General features: G+C 38.6%; 1 protein-coding gene across 1 annotated transcript in view; it reads right to left on the reverse strand.

Moving 5' to 3' along the window:
• The window catches only part of PCCA (propionyl-CoA carboxylase alpha subunit), a 378,687-nt gene that overhangs the window by 224,817 nt on the left and 126,711 nt on the right, over positions 1 to 27,159 (reverse strand). Inside the window, exons 8-9 of the mRNA XM_018056387.1 lie at positions 24,653 to 24,689; positions 1,386 to 1,464 (exon numbers count right to left, since the gene is read on the reverse strand). Of these exons, the coding sequence (XP_017911876.1) occupies positions 1,386 to 1,464; positions 24,653 to 24,689 (116 nt within the window). The remainder of the gene's footprint in view (positions 1 to 1,385; positions 1,465 to 24,652; positions 24,690 to 27,159) is intronic.

Below are 27,159 nucleotides of genomic sequence, written 5' to 3' on the forward strand. Positions count from 1 at the left end.
TGTTTCTGTTCATGGCTCTCTTCCTGGAAACTTACTAAAATACTGCTTGTCATATGGGAGGCTGCCAATATCAAACACCTCAATAACAGCACCAATGCACCCAATGAGTTTCTTCATGCTGGGTAAGTGTAAGATGGGAGAGGGGAATCTGATGGGACCTTGCTCACTATGTGGTAGCAGTAACGCTGAGCACGAGGCTGGGGTTGAAAGACTTGTCTTAGGCATATATCATCACCCCACCTCTGACGTATAACCCAAGAAACAATGGGGTTCTGAGACAATCATCTTTTAGAGTTAAAACTGTCTGTGCAAGTCTGCAATGTGGTGTCTGTCCCCTCAGATTTTAGGGTAATCTATTGCCCCTGAGAGATTTTTACCTTGTTATAAATTCACTTTAGAACCTAACTTCTGACTTAGCTTTGCACTGGATGGCTTTCATACCGACCACTCCTGATTTCTCTCTTTCAGAGATTTCAGGGAATGAGAAGGAAAGGAAAAGAAAAGGAGAAAAAAGAACTAACCATTTGGAAGACCAAATTACTTCTGGGTAGAGAAAGGGCAGGAAAGGCAACATTAAGGGTAATAATTCAGTGATTTTTTTTTCATCTCTTTCCTTCAAAAAATTACATAAATCTCTCTTACTGTCAAGCTTTGAAGTATGTAATAAAATCTGAATAGAGTCCCCTAAAACTTGCATGGACAAGGCAGTTGTTGAAAAATTTATTTTTCTCCTCACCATGATGTTATCAATACATTAAGTTTTTAAAATTTTGTTTTCAAAGTCTTTTGATTTCTGAAACTACTACTAAGAAACTGTTCAAATACATAACAGAGTACCCTGCATATGAAGGACATACTATAATTTCAAATTCAAAAGGAAATATATTTCACACTATAAATTATATTGAAATACAATAACAGTATAAAGATAACACTAAAGTTATCAAAGTAGTTCACGATTTTTACAGGCAATCAAAGGGAAGCAAATGAGTACTGAGTAATACATAAACAGATGAAATTACTACTGCTTTCAAATATATTAGATTCAAATCTTTCATCATATTCAGAATTAAATAGCCAAACATTAGCAATTTTTACCTAAAAGACAGAATCATGACTGTAATCTTTAAAAATACACTGTAAAAGATAATCCTTTATTAATGTTTGAGATAGTATAAAAAGAAAACTTTCCATAATAGGATAAACACCAAAATATAAATAAGAAACTTTTCTGCCTAATATTAATTTTTCCCATCTGGAGGAGTAAAAATTAGATGATTGTTTTAATTATTCCATTATGCTTTTGGTATCTGTTTACTTGTCAGTTTAATAAAACTCCAGTGACTGCTATTTTCATCAAAAGTATATTTTGGACAGAATCTCACCTGGTCTCTTCATCATCCCAAGCGATCCGCATGCCCTTCCCACCACCGCCTGCTGAGGCCTTGATCATGACAGGGTAGCCTAACAGCAGGGAAGAATGAGACAGCAGTTCAGGCTTCGATCATCTGGATGCATCAACATGACAAGTGACCACATGTTCAGTAACACAGGGACAATAACTGATTTATTTAAAAGTTCCTTTCTTTAGCATCAGGAAAATAATGCTGGTTAAGGATCTTACATATATTTCATCTATGTTTCATATATATTTTTAAATGAGTGTGATCATTTTTAAAAGAAAAAGACCGTGTGTATCAATAAATGCAACATTTTACCCAATAAGAAAACATAACTTGACAGTGGATTCCAAAAATGGAAGTAGATACAGTATTAATTAACCAAAGATATAAGAAACAACTTCTATAGTATTAAGGAAACACACACAAATACATGCATTCCTTTTGACCCCCCCAAACTGCTGTTTGCAGGTATAACAAATTCCTTGTTTTCAAAAGTAATGATTTACAGGTACTTGAGGTATTTTCATCTGCAAAACTACAGGGAACCCCTGCAGTTTTCATCTGCAAGAAAGACATGATGGCTCTGGGAAAAATCAAGCCATGGCTGTTCTATTATGACTGGAGCTGAAGAGGCAGGGCTTGCTGCCATCGTGGAGAAGCTACCAACACATACCATTCAGTCACCAGGGGATGAAATGCCTAAACGTGGGAATATTATAAAAATACAACATCAGGCCCAAAACAGAGGACGCTTCCAGCCAAAGTCTTGTAAGAAAAAAGAATAAAACTGCTGTGATTAAACAGGACTGAGTATTTAGAGTAGCTAAATTTTGACAGCATGAGTCATCTATGATGACTTACCAAGAAAAGCTGCGAAGTCTCTGTGTTTAGAGGGTTTCTGACAATACAGTGGAGATACTCATGTCTGAGACCACTTGTTTGTGATCGTTTGTGAAGAAAGAAGAGGTCAGGGAGGAGCCCTTCAAGGACTCTGCCCGCCCAGGGCAGCTATCAGCACTGCACTCTAGCTGTGGGATCTTTGAAGAAAAGGGCAGACAGGGCCAAATGCCACAGACATCTGACCCCTAAACCACAGAACATCACTCTTAACTTCGACTTAGTTAAAAATGTTTCATAATTAATTCAGCTTTGAAAGTTCAGATACTGGTTACACTTATGTGAGATAGATTTATGTGGGACAGCACTATAAAAGCAACGCTAGATGCAGTAAGAAGAAAGATGAATACGCTATTCTCACACAGGGAGCCACATAATCTAGGAAGAAAGAGGCACAGAACCCCAGATAATTCTCTCAGTGGGAATTCAGAAAGGAATCATAGCAAAGAGAAAAAGGGATTAAGAAAAGCATATTATATAGGATTGGCCAAAAAGTTGATTCAGGTTTTTCCAAAAGATATGATGGAGAAACCCACCCAAATAAACTTTTTGGCCAACCCAACAGACAGGAGGCTAGCAGTGGTGCCAGCGGTAAAGAACCTGCCCACCAACATAGGAGACAGAAGGGACACAGGTTCAATCCCTGGGTTGGGAAGATTTCTTGGAGGAGGACACGGCAACCCAGTTCAGTATTCTTGCCTGGGAAATCTCCTGGACAGAGGAGCCTGGCGAGCTAGAGTCCATGGGGTTGCACAGAGTCAGACATGACAGAAGCAACTTAGCACACAGCTCACAACAGATAGGGCTATTTATATAAGACTATGCAGGACGAGCAGGATATGAACACGTTAGGTAGGAAGAACAGAAACAAAACAGAAGTGGGGAAACACAGGAGAGGTTTAAGGAAGGACTGAAACAATCTGAAGTACAGAGTTTATCTGCAGGATGGAAGAGGAAAAGAGAACTGGACACATAAATTAGATGCAAATTATCCTACACACTTCTGCATTCTACAGATTCTGCTTAAGAGTAACAAGAACATTATTCGCCTCATAGCACTGCAGCCCCACAATGAATATCATATAAAGGAACTAGATTGAAGTCAGTAAAGAAGAATTAGCTTGTTTTTGAGCAGTGAAGAAACAATATCTAAAAATTAGAAATCAGCAGGCCTGAGATATCTTTTTAAAAACAACTTAAGGTCTTTATTAAAGTCATATTCCCCCATAAAACATGTTACCAATTCACCATCAAAAACTATTTATCCATGTGAACAGGAAACCACAAGAGGAATGATATCCACACCTCATGTCTCTACTATTTTCCGCTCCCGCTGAGGATTAGGAAATGTGCAGTTGTTCTGAGTCCAGGATTAATCTCATCTTAGTCATTTACTATGGATCCTGGACCATTTAGGGATTTGTGAGGTTCAAAATAAGATTTGGAAATTTTCTTTGGTAGCAAAGAACTAGATGGCAAAACAAGACATGTAAAATCATTTGTCAACAACAAATTATTTTCTGTTCAGTGCTGGCGCTTCAGTCGTGTCTGACTCTTTGCGACCTCATGGACTGTAGCTCCCCGGGCTCCTCTGTCCATGGGATTATCCAGGCAAGAATACTGGCGCGGGTTGCCACGCCCTCCTCCAGGGGATCTTCCCAACCCAGGGACTGAACCCACATCTCTTATGCCTCCTGCATTGACAGGCAAGTTCTTTACCACTGACCCACCAGGGAAGTTCCCCTATTTTATTTTCAGAAGAGGTGAGACACTGTTAGGCAACGGGGTAATATACAGTAAGACAATGGCAACATAGTGCCCCCAAAGGAGGTGATGCAGCAACAGACCTGTGAATACACACGACCCAGAAGAGAAGACTCCTTGCCAAGAATTTAAGAAGCCAAATATTAAACAACAGAGAGACAGGAAGAAACTGGTAGAAGGTGGTGACATTACAATCATGAACTCAATGTAATTTTTGAGCTATAACTGAAAATAATATAATAGTAAGGTATTCTGCTCAAAGTCTTATGCCAAGGAAGTCATCAAATTTCGGACAGCACATATTTTTATGCTGTCATCATGCCATGGAGAAATGAGAACTAGTGATTTGAAAAGGAGAGAAAAAAATATTCCACATAGATGATATTAAATAATATCAAAAAGCCCAGGCTGTCATCCCCACTTTCTTATTGTGCCTGTGACTCTAATTAGGGTAAGTTATGGGATGCCAGGAACTGGAAGCAAAAGGAAAAAAAAAACCATTCAGTCAAAAGTTGGCATTCCTGGGAAAATCAAAAGTGATCAAGTTGATGGCTTGCAACCCCTAACTTTTTCCAGCCTGGGTATGAAATATCCACTAATGTTCTCTCACATTGTTTAACCCATTAGAGTACTTATTCCTCTGTTCAACTTTTGTCTAGAACACATTTCTTTAAATTTATCATCTTTAGTTGACTAATGTTTGAAACAGAACAACCTTCCTTATCAGTTCAGTTCAGTTCAGTCACTCAGTCGTGTCCGACTCTTAGCGACCCCATGAATCGCAGCACGCCAGGCCTCCTTGTCCATCACCAACTCCCGGAGCTCACTCAGACTCACGTCCATCGAGTTAGTGATGCCATCCAGTCATCTCATCCTCGGTCGTCCCCTTCTCCTCCTGCCCCCAATCCCTCCCAGCATCAGAGTCTTTTCCAATTAGTTAACTCTTCTCATGAGGTAGCCAAAGTACTGGAGTTTCAGCTTTAGCATCATTCCTTCCAATGAAATGCCAGGGCTGATCTCCTTCAGAATGGAGTGGTTGGATCTCCTTGCAGGCCAAGGGACCCTCAAGAGTCTTCTCCAACACCACAGTTCAAAGGCATCAATTCTTCGGCTTTCTGCCTTCTTCACAGTCCAAATCTCACACCCATACACGACCACTGGAAAAACCATAGCCTTGACTAGACGGACCTTAGTCGGCAAAGTAATGTCTCTGCTTTTCAATATGCTATCTAGGTTGGTCATAACTTTTCTTCCAAGGAGTAAGTGTCTCTTAATTTCATGGCTGCAGTCACCATCCGCAGTGATTTTGGAGCCCCCAAAAATAAAGTTTGACACTGTTTCTACTGTTTCCCCATCTAGTTCCCATGAACTAATGGGACCGGATGCCATGATCTTTGTTTTCTGAATGTTGAGCTTTAAGCCAACTTTTTCACTCTCCTCTTTCACTTTCATCAAGAGGCTTTTTAGTTCCTCTTCACTTTCTGCCATAAGGGTGGTGTCATCTGCATATCTGAGGTTATTGATATTTCTCCCAACAATCTTGATTCCAGCTTGTGTTTCTTTCAGTCCAGCGTTTCTCATGATGTACTCTGCACAGAAGTTAAATAAGCAGGGCGACAATACACAGCCTTGACGTACTCCTTTTCCTATTTGGAACCACTCTGTTGTTTGATGTCCAGTTCTAACGGTTGCTTCCTGACCTGCATACAGATTTCTCAAGAGGCAGGTCAGATGGTCTGCTATTCCCATCTCTTTCAGAATTTTCCACAGTTTATTGTGATCCACACAGTCAAAGGCTTTGGCACAGTCAATAAAGCAGAAATAGATGTTTTTCTGGAACTCTCTTGCTTTTTTTTCCCATGATCCAGCGGATGTTGGCAATTTGATCTCAAAATAAAATTCTCCAAGGTTTTTAAAATAAGACGAAGCTCCTGGTATGATAAGATTGCTTTAAAAAAAACAAACAAACAAACAAACAAAAAACCCTCAGGTCCTAGTGCTGTTGGCAAGTTTTTCCCCACCTTTACCATCCTGTCACTGGACGTCTGCCTGTGACTCTAAGTAAGGCCGACTGACTGGGCTTCCCTGGTGGCTCAGCGATAGAGAATCCACCTGCCAACTCAAGAGACACAAGAGCTACAGGTCTGATCATTGGAAAAATCCCCTGGAGAAGGAAATGGCAACCCACTCCAGTATTCTTGCCTGGAGAGGTCCATGTAGCCCTGGAGGGCTACAGTCCACAGGGTCGCAAAAGAGTCAGACATGACTTGGCGACTAAACCACCACTAGAGGAGAGCTGTAACCCAGACTCCACTGAGAGAAAGGTCTAGCCTTGTATTAGAGGTAGAGTCAGTACAATGTGTAAACAGAATGTGGATGAAGGGAGCCTCTAGGGCTTGGTGCTTTCCCACTCAGTTATGAATCCCAAGTCTGACTGCATTTCTTGACCAACACACTATGTTGAGCTACACAAGAGACACAGTATATAATCCAGCCCCCTTTAAGCAAAACCTGCCCCTATACACAGTGGCATAATCTGATACTGTAAAGGTTGGTGAAATGACATCTTCATGATATAAATATCATGAGTCATATAATGAAGAATTTTATATAGTTTTTCACCTACAGCTTCTTTAACAAAAAATTCATAGACTGTAATGACTGATAGAGAAAGAAATGTAAAAAGAAAGGAAAAGTGAAATATTTCTAGAGAAATGTCCAATTCCTAATTTGGTGGTGCTAACCAGAATCTCCTAACAGAGTTCCCTACTAATACAGTTGTTCCCATCAAACTATAAAGAGGTCAGCAAAATTCTTTAATATATACATATGATCACTTCTCTCTCCTACTAAGCCATACATGTAAGAACCGTGCATGCTAAGTCACTTCAGTCATGTCCAACTCTTTCTAGGATCAGGAACAAGGCAAGGATGTCCTTTCTTACCCTTCCTATTCAACATCTTACTATAGGTCCCAGCTTATGCAATAAGACAAGAAAAAGGTAAACAAATTGAGAAGGAAGAAATGTCATTAGCAGGAAATAAGATCATCTATGAAGAAAATCTCAAAGAATCAAGAACCACAACCACTACCACCAAAAAAAAAACCCAAACGAACAAAAAAAACCTTCTAAGACTAATGTAATTACAAGTTGAATTGCATTCCCACATACCAGCAATGGAAACACTTGAAGTTAGAAACAATACCATTTACATTAGTACCCCAAAGAACAAAACACTTAGGCATAAATCTACAAAATATGTATAGTATCTATATGCAGAAAACTACAAAGTTCTGATGAATGAAACTAAGGAAGATCTAACTAAATCAACAGTGGAAACAGTGTCAGACTTTATTTTTGGGGGCTCCAAAATCACTGCAGATGGTGACTGCAGCCATGAAATTAAAAGACACTTACTCCTTGGAAGAAAAGTTATAACCAACCTAGATAGCATATTGAAAAGCAGAGACATTACCTTGCCAACAAAGGTCTGTCTATTCAAGGCTATGGTTTTTCCTGTGGTCATGTATGGATATGAGAGTTGGACTGTGAAGAAAGCTGAGCGCCAAAGAACTGATGCTTCTGAACTGTGGTGTTGGAGAAGACTCCTGAGAGCCCCTTGGACTGCAGGGAGATCCAACCACTCCATTATGAAGGAGATCAGTCCTGGGTGTTCTTTGGAGGGAATGATGCTAAAGCTGAAGCTCCAGTACTTTGGCCACCTCATGTGAAGAGTTGACTCATTGGAAAAGACTCTGATGCTGGGAGAGACTGGGGGCAGGAGAAGGGGATGACAGAGGATGAGATGACTGGATGGCATCACCGACTCGATGGACATGAGTCTGAGTGAGCTCCGGGAGTTGGTGATGGACAAGGAGGCCTGGCGTTCTGCGATTCATGGGGTTGCAAAGAGCTGGACATGACTGAGCGACTGAACTGAACTGAAGTTAATTAAATAAATGGAGAAAAATTCCACATGCCTGAACTCAATATTGTTGAGATACCAATTCTCCCTAAATTGATCTATAGATTCAAAGCAATATCAACCAAAACTCCATTAAGCTATTTTGTATATATCAACAAAATGATTTTAACATTTATATACAAAAGTAAGAGACCTATAATGGCCAACACAGTATTAAAAGAGGACAACAAATTCAAAAGACTGACATTACCCAACTTTAAGGCTTACTATAAAGCTACAATAATAAAATCACCAAGATATTGGTAAAAGAATAGTCAAATCAAATCAATGGAATAGCATGGAAAGCATGGGAAAAAAAACTCACACAAACACAGTGAATGATCTTTGACAAGAAAGCAAAAGCAACTCAATAGAGAAAAGATAATCACTTCCAACAAATGTTGCTAGAACAACTGGAAATCCATGGGCAAAAATGAATCTAGACAAAGTCCTTCACATTTCACAAAAGTTAACCCTAAGTGGATTGTAGACCTAACTATATAATACTAAACAATAAAATGTCTAGAAGATAAATAAGAGAAAAGTTAAGTGACCTTTGGTTTGGCAAACATTAATGAATAGTGATTGAGCATGTGAAAATATGCTCGACAGTATTACGGAAATAGAAATCAAAATCACAATGAAATATAACTATATATCCATTAGAATGACAAAAACTAGAAAGACAAGTATTTGCAAGGATGGAGTAAGCAGCTAACTAGAACTCTTGAAACACGGCTGGTGGAAGTGTAAAATGAAGGAAGCAATGTTTTTTAAAAGAACAGAAATAAAATCTATACCTTAATTGTAGTGACATGTAGTAAAATTCTCTAACCTATACACTTAGAATAGTTAAGATTTCATTGTTCATAAAGCATTCCTGCATAAAAAATCATTTTTATGAAGGAGCCGGACAAAAAGAACAGACTGCCTACAAAGGAGTAACAAAAATGAGACTGACAGGTCTCTCTTCAACAGCTGCAGAGCACCATACAGTACAAATGCTCCAGCTCGATGCTAACAGAAAACTACTGCCAACCTCGCCCTGCATCCACACCAAAGCCATCTGTTAACAAAGAACTGAATCAGTTCAGTTCAGTCGCTCAGTCATGTCCGACTCTGCAGCCCCATGAATCGCAGCACGCCAGGCCTCCTTGTCCATCACCAACTCCCGGAGCTCACTCAGACTCACGTCCATCGAGTCAGTGATGCCATCCAGCCATCTCATCCTCGGTCGTCCCCTTCTCTTCCTGCCCCTCAATCCCTCCCAGCATCAGAGTCTTTTCCAATGAGTCAACTCTTCCCATGAGGTGGCCAAAGTACTGGAGTTTTAGCTTCAGCATCAGTCCTTCCAATGAACACCCAGGACTGATCTCCTTTAGGATGGACTGGCTGGATCTCCTTGCAGTCCAAGGGACTCTCAAGAGTCTTCTCCAACACCACAGTTCAAAATCATCAATTCTTTGGTGCTCAGCTTTCTTCACAGTCCAACTCTCACATCCATACATGACCACCGGAAAAGCCAATGTGAATAGTCCCATCTAAACAAAAACTGAGTTAACTACCTGTAGAAACTTCTATGGGGTAAATTCCAGGAAAAACAGAAATAATCCCATTTGTAAAGTCAGGGATGGAAGAAGGAACAATGAACAAAGAAAGTAAGTATTTGAGTAAAGGTACATAAATATTAGCGATTTATAGCCAAGTAATAATGCCTAATTAGTGGGGTAAACAATTAAGGAAATAGAATACAAGAAAGCATATAAGGCGGAAATCTTTGGTAGGAGAGAAAACTGTAGATTAAATTTTAAAGTAAGTAAACATTTTAAAAAGTTTAGGATACTGAGGAATACCTGAAGAACTGTCTCCAAATTCAAATTTCTACAGTAAACCCTGAAATAGAAATAAGCATAAAATTTCTATCACAGTGGAAAGGAGTGGGGGGGATGGGAATGGAATAAAGAAGAGAAATCTTAAAGGCAATCGTTATCAAAGGGAAGTCATGAAAGGAGAGAAAGTAGAATCCAAGAAGTGGAACAAAAAGAAAAAGAAGATAATATAAATAAATCAGAAAGCAGTCAACACAATAAATGTACATCAACTGAAATCTTATGGTTAAAAGACAATGCCAGTCTTGAATAGAAAAAGAAAAACATCAGTATATACACTTACAAGAGAGTTACCTCAATCAATAGAGTACTGGCTGACTGGAAAAAAAAAAAAAAGAACATAAGAAAACACCAAAATAACCTGGTTTAGTCATAACAATACTGATAAAATGAAATTAGAAAGCAAACTCAGAAAAAGCCATACATTTTGATAAAAAGTAAAATTAGCCAAGAAGACAGATTACACTGCTATATTACCCATTAACTTCCTGGCAAGCAAGAAAACGTCACTAATCCACTCTCTCAAGAACTGATCAAATAGCCAAAAACATCACTAGAAGATGTGAACATCCCAATAGGCAGACTTGACCTATTGGTCATCTATAAAACATGGCCTACAATAATGTGAAAATACACACTGTTCAGGTACACATGGAAGATATATTCAAAGTGATTTACTCCTTGGCCATAAAGCAATTCTCATCAAATTAGAAAGTTTCTAAATAAGAAAGATGATATTCACTGATCAGAAAGCAATTAACTTAGAAATATAACAAAAAGTTGAAACTGTTAATGTATTCCTAAATAACCTGATTCAAAAATCATAACAGAACTCTGAAAATACTCAGAAATGAACAACTGCGGAAAATACATATTAAAATTATGAAACAGAGCTCTGTCCATCTCACCACTTTAGGACATTCCTCCAGCTGCTGGAAGTATCATCAACCAAAAGTTGACTTATCCTCAGCTTGTATTACTCCTTCCAAGGGGCAGCCTGCACCCAAGGCTTAGTTAACACAGGTGTATAACAGTTCAATCTTATTGCCTCAATTTGAGACAGCTATTTAATATAAAAGATCAGCCAATACTGGGCTTTCCTGATAGCTCAGTTGGTAAAGAATCCACTTACAAGGCAGGAAACCTGGGTTTGGTCCCTGGGTTCGGTCCCTGGGTTCGGAAGGTCCCCTGCAGAAGGGAAAGGCTACCCACTCCAGTATTTTGGCCTGGAGAATTCCATGGACTGTATAGTCCACGGGGTTGCAGAGAGTCACGACTAAACGACTTTCACTTTTCAATACGCAGGACTCTCTGCAGTAAGAGCTAAGGCCGTTGCTGAGTCTGAGTCTCAACTCAATTCAAACCCCCTTCAGGCCACAATTTCTTTCACTCCCTCATGCACACTGGTCCCAAGAATATTCCCCAATAAAATTCCAGGGTCTGCTTTAAGACAGGTATCCAGTCTGTGACAGAGGAGCCATCTGGAAGGCTATTACAGTGACCTAGGCAAAAGATGACACTAGCTTGAACAAATGGAACCACAGGATAAATGGAGAAAAGGGGATGAATTCAAGATTTAGGACATGATGACGATGATACACAAATTGCAAAACCAAACAATGCAATATAGTAGTGAATGCTGAGTTACAGAGAACTGTTGATCAAAATCGAGACCCCTCTACTTCCTGCCTCCATGGTCTGTGCCACTGTGGCTGGTAGAACCTCCATTAGCCTCATACCCGGACAAGGCTGGCATAGAACAGAACTCCAATGCACCCCACAGTCTTACCAAAGGGAAGTGAACATGGAGGATGAGGAAAATCTTTGCTGTTTAAGGTTACAGGGCAGGGGCAATAAAAAGGTGTAACACTACAGCTCTGAAAAATGAATAACAGTTGCACAGACTCAAATAAGAATTACCACATTACTAAGTTTTCCAAGGAAATAATTCAAAATTTAGTAGGCAATTTGGCTGCCATGCAACACTTGGCTACACTGAAAAGTTCCTACTGTGAAGACAAATAAGGAGATGGTTCAAACAATTTGGGAAAATAAATTCCATCATCAATGTGTTTCCCATATTGTTATTTGGTCATAATTTTTCCACTTTTTTGTTGTTGCCTTTTAATTACAAGTTATAGCTACATCAGTCATTATCAATTTAGTATTGGTATATCTTCAGAATAGCACACTTCAGACTGAAGTGATACATATTTATATTTCTCTAGGGCCTATAATTATCCAGTAATTAGAACATAAACATATATGTGTTGCAGTCCAACTATGAATTATTCATATCTCTACTACTACTGCAGATGAACAAAATCTCTAAAAAAGGTACCTAGAGGTGATCTTTATTATCACTGAGCTTTTGCCACTGGAAAATGAAAAAGTGTAAAGTGGGCACAGGACATTTTGCCTTTCCTAAGATGGCTATGCACACATGAACACACAGATATCTATCCAAATACACTGAGTTTAAATAAGAATGAATCGGTAGTATACACATAAAGATTTAATCAAGCTATGTTATAAGAAAGTAAACCAGTATATAACAGTACTTGTTTAAATATGGCAAAGAGAGGCAATTAGTTTTGGGGTTTTTTTTCCTTGGGAAAACTGATCTGGGCTACCTTTCCTCTACTCAGGCAAATAAAAAATACTAGATCCCTAACTCTGATTCAGGGATCAGAAATAAAGCATGGTTCAGTGTCTAGACTGCAGCAGAATGAGCTGACAGAAAGTTTCCAAACAAAACCCAAAGACTTAATGTCTTCACATTAGTGTCTGAACATTACGTAGAGTCTTTTGAAATAGACTGATAGAAAAAAGAAAAGGTATGCAAGAACGAACAACAATGAAACAACAAGAGAGACACTGAGGACAAATACAGCATGGCAAAATGCAGAGGGAGAACCTGTGAAATAATGCTGAAACCCAAAGTGTGTATATTGGAGCAACGAGAGAAAATGTAAGGACCCAACTGATGAAGAAAAGAGAGAACGGATGCAGAACACGGACCACAATTGTAACCTCAAATGACCACAAGACTTCAATAACATGAAAACTGCCAAATAAAAACCTCATTCTTTCATACTTTATGAGAATGAGAATAACACTATTTCCTTCAACATAATTTTTCCTTAGGCATTTCTTAGGAAATCTCCTAATTAAATAAATGAATATTAAATATCTCTTCTACTGAGGACCAAATTGGAAAATGAATCAACAGGATATTAAGATTGGGAAAAAGATACAAATTGCAATATTTTTTCAAATGCTTCCTTGACATATCTTTAACCACAAAGTCATACACAACACTGTGACGTTTTCTAAGCAGCATGAAAGAAAGAAAAGATTTGAGGGCTTAGCTAAGTATTTCTATCCTTCGTTAGCACAAACAATTTGTTCTTCTATATTAAAAAAACAAGAGCAACTTTTCTAAACGTTATACCATGCCAAAAGGAAAATTAGCCAAAGGAAAGGAAAAAATAGCCAGGGCAGAGAAGAAAACAATATAGTTCCTACATACTTATCAGAGACAGGAGCCAAGGTGGTAGGAAGACTAATATCAAGAAGAAGTTTACGGGAGAGCCTAACCTGCAGAGAATGTAAGATATAACATCATAGGTTAGTGTGAAGCCAAGAAGGTTCATTCAAAGACTCTCATACATTTGCATCTTAAAACTTCCATTAGTCCTGCCTAATGAATCCAATGACAGCCTAAATGGATTGACGTGCTCTAGTCATTAACAATCACATACTAAGTTTACTTAAATAAACCTACCTTTTTTTTTTCTTTTTAGTTATCTGTTAGCTGAGAGTTTATCCTGGCTTACTTAATATTGCTACTCTTCCCAGATAGCTCCACTACAAACTTGGAAATGAAGGGGGGGAAATGAGAAAAAATATTGTCAAATCATGATTTATAAACACTGTGGAAAAAAAAAAACAACTTTAAAATGTGGGTCTACTTACTTCATTTCCACACTTATATAGACATCTCTATTTGGATTCACTCACTGAATAACCATTCACTGAATACAAACTTATGTGATGATCACTGTCTTAAGTACTAGAAATCTTCCACATTGTAGGCGGATTCTTTACCATCTGAGCCACCAGGGAAGCCCAAGAATACTGGAGTGGGCAGCCTATCCCTTCTCCAGCAGATCTTGCTGACCCAGGAATCGAACTGGGGACTCCTGCATTGCAGGCGGATGTTTTACCAGCTGGGCTACCAAGCAAGCCATTAGAAACCAGAAATACAAACTAACCCCTGGTCAATTTTACTATAAAGTACTAAGCAAATGACCATAAACCAATCATTTTCAAAGAAAGAATTTACTTAATGCAGAGAAAATCCCACACTATTTTTAGAGAAGAGAAACCTATCAAGGTAATTGAGTACAAGAGACAAGAGAGTACTTCCATATCAAACTAAATCCTGGGATTCTGCAGGGAAAGGGACAAACTTTATGAGATACTGTTCCAGCTTGATACTATTTTCTCTTTTCCATCTCTTTAAAACTCAATTCTTTATATCTCAATCATACACTCTTCCATTTAACAAGAGAATTACTTGAGACAAATGTGTATACTTTTACTATTGGGTAGAGTGTCCTATTTACGTCTATAAAGTTTCATTGGTTTAAACTGTTACAATCTTTACTTCTTTACTGATCCTCTCTATGGATGCTCTTACTCATTATTTAAACTGTACTACTGAAGTCCCCAACTATTATTGTATAACTATCTATTTCTCTTTCCAAGTCTGTCAATACTAACTTCATATATTTTCAGTATCAGCTGTTTGGTGCATATATGTTTATAACAGTCAATACATAGTGTCTTTTATCTCTTTTGACAGTTTTAGACTTTAAAGTCTATTTTGTCCAACAGACAAAATATGTTTTAGAATAGCCACCCAAGTTCTCTTCTGATTACTATTTGCATGGGATATTTATTTCTACCCTTTTGCTTTCAATCTATCTCTGTGTCTAGATCTAAAATGAGTTTCTTAGAGACAGCATATAGTTGGATGTGTTTTTATCCATTCTGCCAATATCTGCCACAGTGAGATATCATTTCACACACACTAGGATGGCCATAATATTAAAAAAAAAAAAAAAAACGGAAAATAACAAGTATTGGCAACGATGGGAAGAAACTGGAAACCTCATACACTGCTGGTAGGAATGTAAGATGATTCAGCCACTGGGGAAAACAGATTGGCAGTTCCTCAAAAAGTTAACCATAGAATTACCATGTAAACCAGCAGTTCCACAACTAGGTATATACCAAGACAGTTGAAAACATATACACAAACATGCATAGGTATGCACATTCACGGCAGCACTATCTACAACAGTCAGTATATGGAGACAACCCAAATGTCCATCCGCGGCTAAACGAATAAATAAAATGTACTATAAACACACAATGGAATACTTTTGGGCTTCCCTGGTGGCTTAGCTGGCAATGAATCTACCTGCAATGCAGGAAACCCCAGTTTGATTCCTGGGTTGGGAAGATCCCCTGAAGAAGGGAAAGGCTACCCACTCCAGTATTCTGGAATAGGAGGGAATATTATTTGGTCATAAAAAGAATAAAGTACCAATATACATATAGAGGAACTTTGAAAATATAACGCTAAGTGAACACAGAAGGTCATACGTTTTATGATTCCATTTATATGAAATATCCAGAATAGATAAATCCACTGAAACAGAAAGCAAATTGGTGATTGCCAAGGGCTGGAATATAAGGAGTGACTGTTACTGGATAGCTGGGGAGGAAATGGCAACACACTCCAGCATTCTTCCCTAGAGAATCCCATGGACAGAGGAGCCTGGCGGGCTATAGTCCATGGGGTTAAAAAAGAGTTGGACGTGACTGAGCACATGCCCTCATGCACACACACACACACAGGAATTAATACAGAGTTTCTTTTGGGGGTACTGAAAATGTTCTGGCACTAGAGTGGTAGGTGGTGGTGGTGTTCACTCACTTAGTCATGTCTGTCTCTTTGAGACCCCATGAACAGAAACACGTCGGGCCTGCCTGTCCTTTATCATCTCTCAGTCCTTGCTCAAACTCATATCCATCAGGTCAGTGATGCCATACAACCATCTTGTCCTTGGTCATCACCTTCTCCTCCTGTGTTCAATCTTCCCAAGCCTCAGGGTCTTCTCTGATGAGCCGACTCTTCATATCAGGTGGCCAAAGTATTGGAGCTTCAGCTTCAGTCCTTCCAGTGAATATTCAGCACTGATTTCCTTGCAGTCCAAGGGACTCTCAAGAGTCTTCTCCAACACCACAGTTCAAAAGCATCAATTCTTCAATGCTCAGCCTTCTTTATGGTCCAGCACTCACATCCATACATGAGTACAGGAAAAACCACAGCTTTGACTAAACAGACCTTTGTGGGCAAAGCAATGTCTCTGCTATTTAACAGGCTGTCTAAGTTTGTCACAGCTTTTATTCCAAGGAGCAAGCGTCTTTTAATTTCATGCCTGAACTCACCATCTGCAGTGACTTTGGACCCAAGAAAATAAAGTCTCTTACTGTTTCCTCATCTATTTGCCATGAAATGATGGGACTGGATGCTGGATATTAGTTCTCTGAACGTTGAGTTTTAGGTCAGCTTTTCACTCTCCTCTTTCACCTTCATCAAGAGGCTCTTTGGTTCCTCTTCAGTGGTGAAGAGTCACTAATTCTCTGAATATACTAAAAACCACTGGACTACACATGTTGAAAGGCTGGATTTTATACTATCTAAATTTTATCCCAATTTTTACAAATCTAATATTTACTATTTGAGAAATCAGTGAATTAAAATGGACTGGAATGGGTGAATTTAACTCAGATGACCATTGTATCTACTACTGTGGGCAAGAATCCCTTTCAAGAAATGGAGTAGCCATCATAGTCAACAAAAGAGTCCAAAATGCAGCACCTGGATGCAATCTCAAAAACGACAGAATGATCTCTTCGTTTCCAAGGCAAACCATTCAATATCACGGTAATCCAAGTCTATGTCCCAACCAGTAAGGCTGAAGAAGCTGAAGCTGAACAGTTCTATGAAAACCTACAACACCTTCTAGAACTAATACTCAAAAAAGATGTCCTCTTCATTACAGAGGACTGGAATGCAAAAGTAGAAAGTCAAGAAACACCTGGAGTAACAGGCAAGTTTGGTCTTGGAGTACAGAATGAAGCAGGGCAAAGGCTAATAGTGCTTTGCCAAGAGAATGCACTGGTCATAGGAAACACCCTCTTCCACAAGAGAAGACTCTACATGTGGACATCACCAGATGGTCAATACGGAAATCAGACTGATTATATTCTTTGCAGCCAAAGATGGAGAAGTTCTATACAGGCAGAAAAACAAGACAGGGAGCTGACTGTGGCTCAGATCATGAACTCCTTATTGACAAATTCAGACTTAAATTGAAGAAAGTAGGGAAAACCACTAGACCATTCAGGTATGACTTTAATCAAACCCCTTACGATTATACAGTGGAAGTGGCAAATAGACTCAAGGGATTAGATATGATAGAGTGCCTGATGAACTACGGACGGAGGTTCATGACACTATACAGGAGACAGGGATCAAGATCATCCCCAAGAAAAACAAATGCCAAAGAGCAAAACGGCTGTCTGAGGAGGCCTTACAGATAGCTGTGAAAAGAAGAGAAGCAAAAAGCAAAGGAGAAAAGGAAAGATATAAGCATCTGAATGCAGAGTGCCAAAGAATACCAAGGAGAGATAAGAAAGGTTTCCTCAGTGATCAGTGCAAAGAAACAGAGGAAAACAACAGAATCAGAGAGACTAGAGATCTCTTCAAGAAAATCAGAGATACCAAGGGAATATTTCATGCAAAGATAGGTATGGACCTAACAGAAGCAGAAGATATTAAGAGGTGGCAAGAACACACAGAAAGAAAGAAAGAAAATGAAGTCGCTCAGTCGTGTCTGACTCTTTGCGACCCCATGGACTGTAGCCTACCAGTCTTCTCCGTCCATGGGATTCTCCAGGCAAGAATACTGGAGTGGGTTACCATTTCGTTCTCCAGGGGATACACAGAGGAACTATACAAAAAAGATCTTCATGACCCAAATAATCATGATGGTGTGATCACTCACCTAGAGCCAGACATCATGGAACGTGAAGTGAAGTAGGCCTTAGGAAGCATCACTACGAACAAAGCTGGTGGACGTGATGGAATTTCAGTTGAGCTCTTCCAAATCCTAAAAGATGATGCTGTGAAAGTGTTGCACTCAATATGTCAGCAAATTTGGAAAACTCAGCAGTGGCCACAGGACTGGAAAAGGTCAGTTTTCATTCCAATCCCAAAGAAAGGCAATGCCAAAGAATGCTCAAACTGCGGCACAACTGCACTCATCTCACACGCTAGTAAAGTAATGCTCAAAATTCTCCAAGCCAGGCTTCAACAGTACGTGAACCGCGAACTTCCAGATGTTCAAGCTGGATTTAGAAAAGGCAGAGGAACCAGAGATCAAATTGCCAACATCCGCTGGATCATATAAAAAGGAAGAGAATTCCAGAAAAACATCTACTTCTGCTTTATTCACTATGCCAAAGTCTTTGACTGTGTGGATCACCACAAACTATGGAAAACTCTTAAAAGAGATGGGAATACCAGACCACCTGACCGGCCTCTTGAGACATCTGTATGCAATCAGGAAGTAACAGTTAGAACTGGACATGGAACAACAGACTGGTTCCAAATCAGGAAAGGAGTACATCAAGGCAGTATACTGTCACCCTGCTTCTTTAACTTCTATGCAGAGTATATCATGAGAAATGCTGTGCTGGAGGAAGCACAAGCTGGAATCAAGATTGCCTGGAGAAATATCAATAACCTCAGATATGCAGATGACACCACCCTTATGGCAGAAAGCGAAGAAGAACTAAAGAACCTCTTGTTGAAAGTGAAAGAGGAGAGTAATAAGTTGGCTTAAAGCTCAACATTCAGAAAACAAAGATCATGGCATCTCGTCTCATCACCTCATGGCAAATAGATGGGGAAACTGTGGAAACAGTGACAGACTTTACTTTTGGGGCTCCAAAATCACTGCAGATGGTGACTGCAGTCATGAAATTAAAAGGCCCTTACCCCTTGGAAGAAAAGTGATGATCAACCTAGACAGCATATTGAAAAGCAGAGACATTACTTTGCCAACAAAGGTCCGTCTAGTCAAGGGTATGGTTTTGCTAGTAGTCACATGTGGATGTGAGAGTTGGACTTTAAAGAAAGCTGAGCACTGAAGAATTGATGTTTTTGGTTTTTTTTTTTTTTTGAATTGATGTTTTTGAACTGTGGTGTTGGAGAAGGCTCTTGAGAGTCCCTTGAACTGCAAGGAGATCCAACCAGTCCATCTTAAAGGAAATCAGTCCTGAATACTCATTGGAAGGACTGATGCTAAAGTTGAAACTCCAATACTTTGGCCACCTGATGCAAAGAACTGACTCATTTGAAAAGACCCTGATGCTGGAAAGACTGAGCGCAGGAGGAGAAGGGGACGACAGAGGATGAGATGGCTGGATGGTATCACCGACTGAATGGACATGGGTTTGAGTAAACTCCAGGAGTTGGTGATGGACAGGGAGGTCTGGCATGCTGTAGTCCACTGGGTCGCAAGAGTTGGACATGACTGAGTGACTGAACAGAATATTTGGTATAAAAATTGAGAACAGGTTGTCTCTAAACCTGGTTGTGGGGGAAGTAAGGACCAAGCACTGAGTATGAAGGAACTTTCTAGGGTGACAGTAATGTTCAACATCTTGGTGGTGTTTGGGGTATGTATATATCAAAATCAACGAATACACACTTCGTATGTGTTCACGTTAACTGTATATAAAGTTTGCCTTAAAACAACCAAATTGTAATACAAATACTGAATTAAGTTAATGACATGTGTACTCAAGTATTTGGCCACCTCATGCAAAGAGCTGACTCAATGGAAAAGACTCTGGTGCTGGGAGGGATTGGGGGCAGGAGGAGAAGGGGATGATCGAGGATGAGATGGTTGGATGGCATCACGGACTCGATGAATGGACATGAGTCTGAGTGAACTCCGGGAGATGGTGATGAACAGGGAGGCCTGGCGTGCTGCGATTCATGGGGTCGCAAAGAGTCGGACATGACTGAGCGACTGAACTGAACTGAACTGAACTCAAGTATTTAGTAGGATGCATACTGGTATTTGCAATGTACTATGAAATATGCCAAAATTTAAATAGTTTAACAAATAAGCAATAAAGCAAATTTAGCAAAAGATTAATAATGGAGTTTTGGTGTTGGGAATATAAGTACACGGGGCTTCCCTGGTAGCTCAGTTGGTAAAGAATCTGCCTGCAATGCAGGAGACCCTGTTTCAATTCCTAGGTCAGAAAGTTCCCTGGAGAAGGGATAGGCTACCCACTCCAGTATCCCTGGGCTCCCCTGCTGTGGCTCATACAGTAAAGAATCTGCATGCAATGCGGGAGACCCAGGTTCGATCCCTGGGTTGGGAAGATCTGGAGAAGGGCATTGCAACCCACTCCAGCATTCTTGCCTGAAGAATCCCCATGGACAGAGGAGCCTGGCGGGCTCCAGTCCATGGGGGTCTCAAAGAGTCGGACACAGGTGAGCAAAGCATAGCACCTATAGGAACACACTGTAAAATTCTTTTAAAATATTGTCTGATTGAAATTTTTCAAAATAATACACTAGGAAAAAGTTAACAAGCAAGAAAAATATCCAAAAGTCATGAGTACTTTGCAGAGATTTAGAACTTGGTTATAAAACAGAATGACTGACTGGAAATGTTAGAGTGTCTTCTCTTGAAGACATGACACTTAAGCCAAGATATGAAAGATATCAGCAAGAGTGTTCTAGGCTTCCCACCCTATCCCCAAAAACTTATTCTAAGTTTGATGTGTTCAAGAAAGCTAGTGACTAAAGTATGGTAGGCAAGGAAGTGAGTAGCATAAAATGGGATTGGAGAGAAAGGCAGATGTCAAATCATTCTGGGTTTGTAGTCCCAACAAAGAATTTTCATTTTATCTAAGTGCAATGGAAAGACATTAATGGGTTTAAAGCAGGAATTGACTGGGTGGGATGAGATGGGGTGAGTCCTTATTATTTAGAGTTTAAAAATATCACACCAACTGCTATGTGAGGAATGGCTAGAGAAAATATTATCATAGTCCCCGCCAGAACAATGGTGATCTGGAGGAGAGTGTTGGTAGTCAAGACAGTGAGCAGTGAATATGGGAGATATTTTGAACGAAGAAGTGACCGAATCTATCGATAACATGACAACAGGATGACAGGGAAAGGGCGCCACGATAGAGCTCGGGCTTCAGCGTTAGCCACCAAGTATGTGACATCTACTCAGGCCGAGAAGCCCTGGGAGAAACAGGTCTGCAGTGTGATGATCTGAGGACCAAAAAATTTTCACTTACATTGGGTATGATTTTTAACTGTGAGAAAGACAGGCCAAATAAAGGAATTGGAATAATCTGGAAGTTGTTAAAGACTGATTTGAAATTTACGATTTCTTTTTCTTTCAAGAATCAATTTTGGCCTGATTGTATTAAGGACCTTTGATCCAGATCAAACTGTAATGCAAATCAAGCTCACTGATTGCTGTCGTCTATCTCTGGGGTTAAAGATAAACTAGAGATCAATAGGTCTTGTATCTTCAAACTTAGAGAGGTCAAAGGGAAAATATCAGGAGTGAGGATGAGGGAGAAAAGGAAGGCCAAAAAAACAAGTACACAGAAGTAACATATTAAGTCTTAACTGTCTCTCAACCTGACAATGATAAGAGGCTATCTGACCCTTAAATTGCACATATAACATGCTTAAGTGCCTTGTACTATTTTACACAAAGTGGCAACTCAAATTTTAGCCCACATCCTCTAATCCTATTAGTTTTACCAAAGTATCTTGAAAAATACATGGTCCCTGGAGCTAAATGAACCTAAATTTGAAGCACCCCACCACTCAGTAGCTCTGTGACCTTGAGCAAATTACTTACCATTTCTAATCCTTTGTTTCTTAAATGTAAATGAAAATAATTAAGAGGACAATTAGCATTAGAAATAACATTCACAAAAGTGCCTGCTACTGGGGAAAAAAATGCTCCATAAACAAGAGCTACTATCATGCAAAAGACACCTAATTCATCAATGCTCAAGGCAGCAGTTTCCTCTTTGGGCCGCACAGGAGAAAAGAAAAGAAGTACAGATGTGAGAGAGAAGGAAACCACAGAAAAGATCAATTTCATTTTCACCACATAACCCAGAAAGATAGTAAAACAAAGAAATCTATGAATAGTTATGACCATCCACAACTTACAAATGGACAGGTTTGAGAGGTTTGATTACATTTCAGCTATTTAGAAAAGGGAACATATTTTACCAGGGAATCAATGTTCAGTTCAACTCTTGGACAAACTCATGAGAAGTCATTAAACTCAAAATGTAGTTAAAATGTGATATATCTCAATAAAATTAGTATAAAAGTGATGAATCGCCAAATAATACAGAAAACCCAGAAACTTTAATAGTATGTAATTTAACTTATTTTAGAAACTGGCACTTGAGGGAAAAGGTTTTACGGGAGGTTTCGGGAATGATTCAGAAGGGGCTTTCAGGGGAATTCCAAAGCTTTATAAAGTTGATGACCCTGCCCTGTTCTTTATTATGTTTTATTTCACCTCAAATTTTATGGCTTCCCTTTCTTTCAGCATAAGCAAAACACTGCTGCTGCTGCTGCTAAGTTGCTTCAGTCAGTCGTGTCCGACTCTGTGTGACCCCATAGCCAGCAGTCCACTAGGTTCCTCTGTCCCTGGGATTCTCCAGGCAAGAATACTGGAGTGGGTTGCCATTTCCTTCTCCAATAAGCAAAACACTAGCACTCTTATATTTAATAGCCATGATGGCAATCGTCCATTTCACAAATGGGAAGAAGCAAGTGAGGAAGAATTAGAGGAAAGATAGGAAAGAGGAAGGCCCATAAAAGATGTGCCCAGATATTAAAAGAGCCTCAAATTGAAAATAACCTCAGTAAGTATAAAACTGAAGTGGCAGGGGGCAGGGGGTGGCACGGGGTGTGGTTAAGCACAGCATTAAAATATTAAAGGAAGAAAGCCAAGTGATGAGCACTGGTCAGAGTCCCGTTGTGATTAAGTGGTTATTTTAAAGGCTACAGTGTTGTTGTTTTTTTAATTAAGTGGAAGACAAAACATGAAAGAGCAAGCTAAACAATCTGTCACTTACACAAAGGATATTTTTCAAGAGCTGAAGATTCACAATTTAAATTGTGACAAACCAGTGTAATTCAAGATTTTATCCTAATCTCTTTGTATTTCTCAAAAATTCCTCCAAATATTCTGCTCTTTTTGTGTAGATACTACTGTGATATTACTATTATATCCTATTACATAGATGATAATAATACCTAAACGAGAACTAGAAAGACAACTTTTGACATTTAGAAGTACATAACGGAATAAAATTATTTTAGGAGACTGTCTGCAGAAGCCAGCAGATAGGTTATAGCCTCTTAGGCTATGAGGAATGCCAGTGATTTCAAACCACAGAGAGAGAAACTGTTGATTTTCTTAAAGACATAAACCCCAAAATAGGCCCATGTAGTTCAACTTATTCAGAATCTAGCAAATCTTCCTGTGAGGTACTGAAATGCTTTCTGATGAACCTGGAGAAATGATTAAATGAAGAGCTGTTACAGTCAGATAAAATAAGATTTTCTGGGGTCTGGTCTCAACTCCAGGACCTGTATCAGTCAAATCAGCCAAATCAATGCTCTCCGAATGAATAAAGTAACTCCAAACAATCAATCTAATGAGAAAACAGGACTAAAGAAATGTTAATGTGGGGTGCTGAAAAGCTTGGCTCTATCAGTTCAGGAATGCTAAGATGCTGGGAATTCCTAGCTATCAAACATTGTCTAATCTCTCTCCTATTCCTACAAATTTCTATCAAATGTAAACAAATATGAACTGATTAATACAACCCTGCAGTTATTCAACAGTAGTACTAATCCATGATAATGCTAGGCCCTTGCCTTTTCTTAATTACCAGGTACTAAAAATACACTAGTTGTCAAGAGTGCCAGGGATATTTTTGAAAATAAAAAGTCAGGAAGCACTGGCCCAGTGCAATTATACATAAAATAGTCAAGTAAAACAGTCATTAAAATGTTCTTTAGTTTACCTTTTACTCCAATATAGAATATTCTGTTCTAATCTCTCACATTGTATTTTCTCTTTTTTCTAGCAAGATGATAAAGTTGATATTTAACATCTTAGGAAAAGGTAAAAACTTGAAGAGCCTTGTCAAAGAGGAAATCCTCATTTTAACCATGAGTGCCCTTAAGTAACTTGTGGTCGACTCCATATATATAAACTTACATTCCATCCAGTCTCAAGAACAATTAAGACAATTTTTTCTTTTAATTAGCCAGTGACTTCATCTTATAAAAGAACTATCATGAAGGTCAAACTACTCTTTAAAATTCACAGTAATAATAGAATAGGGTGATGCTGTTGATAAATTCTTCCAGAGGAAAAACTCATCAGAAACCTGAAGCTATTAAAGTATGATTTGCTCTCTGGGAATTAGGTATTACGAGTTTACTCAACCATATCAGCTGAAAGACACAGAAACTCAACCAAAGTTAATTTAAGAACTTACCAATTTCCCTTGCAATTCTGACAGCTTCATCTGCATCCTGAAAAAGCAGGAAATGAGACTCAACATTAATCCCATCAGCCATTGCACAATGTCTTTAGGGCAGTCATATATTGCACTACTGTCTCCTCCGATTCATTTAATGTTCAATTTTACAACCTTCTAACTCTTTTCAGTCAGAGAAATGTAAAATTAATACCATAAGTGGAATGTAAATTCTACCTCATCATTATTATATTAAGAGACTCAAAGCAGTTGGAAATGAGCTGGCAGGAAGCACTACCAGAAATGCCAAATGATTTGGTGCAGTGGCTGGAATTTAAGGGCAGAATTTAGATGTTTACAATCAATACTGAATCATAAATCAGATCATTAAAGCTTGTCCACAGCCAGCTCCTTTCTGTCTCTGATATTTATACGTCATGTTTTCCTTGATTCTGTCAGCAGGGGGAGTTGATTCTCTATTGTTTGGGAAGAGCTCGACAGATTTTCCAGAAATAAAGTAACTAAATTTCCAGTATCTATAGGAATTGCCAATTGTTCCCCTCAAAAAAATTCCTTTAGTAATCTCCATTACTTTTTTTTTCAATCCTTTTTTCAGGTACATAATTTTATCTTTACCAGTTGCACCTTGTTAACAGAAATTAAAAATCTGAAATTTCATGAACTATCTAGTGGGGGGAAACTTCCCAAAAGCCAAAGAAAGGAAATGCATTGTAAAATAGCACACGGTAACACTGTAAGTCAATTTTATTTCAATAACAAATAAAACAGTACAAGGTAAGAGTTTATGAAAGCAAGGATTAGTCATTGCTAAATAGTGACCAATGCTATTGAATGCACAAAAACTTGCCTTGAATCTAAACTATTTCATTGATCATTAACTCTCACCTAACACGCCCAACATAGGACATTCCCCTTATATTTCCTCCATAAACAGCAAAGAAAAGCTGAAAAGATGTTAAATTCAAGTAAATCCTAGTAAATTTAACTTTTTAAATAATTTGGTGACATAAACTATCACAAGGAATGACAATAATGTTTTGAAACCACTGGCTGGTAAGAAAGCCTGAATTTTTGGAAAATAATTTTAAACTATTAAAGTAAATGCTGGTGTTCTTTTTAAGTTTTTACGTTAATACTTTAAAAATGTAGAGTAACCATGTCAGAATCCTCACCCAAAATGGGGGGCGGGGGATGTTTATAACTGGTTCATTCATGTCTAATAAAAAAAAAAAATCTTCCTTAAAAGTCTTCAGTACCTAATAACATCCCCTGAATAAGGAGGTTGGCAGGGGAAGTTGTCAGAAAAATTTAATTTCCTTTCATTAGCCAGTCTGCTCCACAAATAGGTGCTTGTTAAGTTCAAAGCGGTCCTGAAAGCGACATCAGTTTTAAGTCTTTTTTTTTTTTTTAAACTCCAAGCAGTCACATCTGCTAATGAGATTTTCCAAATAACAATTGTTTTCAAGTCAGAGATAAATCTATACTTCCCATTCTATTCCCTCCCCACAAAAAAAAAAAAAAAAAAATCAAGGTTTACTGCTTTATTACACCTTGCTGTTTTCGCTGACCCTACATTCTCCAAATTTTAGCTTAAAGGGTAAAATTCCATGAAAAGGGTCATTTAAGAATGTTAGTGGTTTCCACACATTGAGTTTGAAGGTTCTTTGTTCAAGCCACTGACAGTTATTGGAGAATACTTCCCCTTAATAGCCTCTCTGTCAGGAAGTGTTAAACCTGCCAAATGCAGACAATTAGTGCCTCGAGAACAAAATACAGGAAGAGTACTGGCTGATGGAGACTGGATTATAAGAAGTCTAGAAGGAAACTTTTAACATATCTTTTCTTTCAAACGTGTAATAGTATATTTGCAAAAGATACTCAAAGAAAAAAAATAAACCCTGCTATCTAAAACATTCATTTCCTTGAGAGAACTAACAGGCAAATATTAGCTCATTAGTAATATTTTAACATGCATTTATATATAAATATTAGGGATGGACTGTGTACAGAGAGAGGTATCATTTACACAAAGCAAAACTTCCAAAAATTCTTCAGCTATTACAAATCCATCTCTTGTACAAACCACCACAAAATAATCTCGTGTCTTAACTAATCAGTAATGCTTAAGTTTTCCTACTATGAAAAGCAAATTCACTAAATGACCTTCCAAGTAAAATCAAATAGTCTTTAAAATTAGCTTTTCACTTGTCAATAATTCACTGCAGAATTATTTTGTTGAGAACATATAATGTACTAGACACTAAAAATCTCTATTACCAGTTTCAATAATAAACTATTAAGTACATCTGGCTCCAATATGTTCTCTCAGCACATATATTTATAAAACTACTTTTAAAGGGATAAAAAGCCCAATATAGCTCGAAATCCAATGGCACTGACGCATCCCACAGTGTAACTTCCTTGTAGGGCTGAACGTGAGGGAAGGTGGTAAGTCACTCAGTCATGTCTGACTCTTTGTGACCCCCATGGACTGTAGTCCGCCA

Source organism: Capra hircus, chromosome 12 (assembly GCF_001704415.2).
Source record: "Capra hircus breed San Clemente chromosome 12, ASM170441v1, whole genome shotgun sequence".
Classification (NCBI taxonomy): domain Eukaryota; kingdom Metazoa; phylum Chordata; class Mammalia; order Artiodactyla; family Bovidae; genus Capra; species Capra hircus.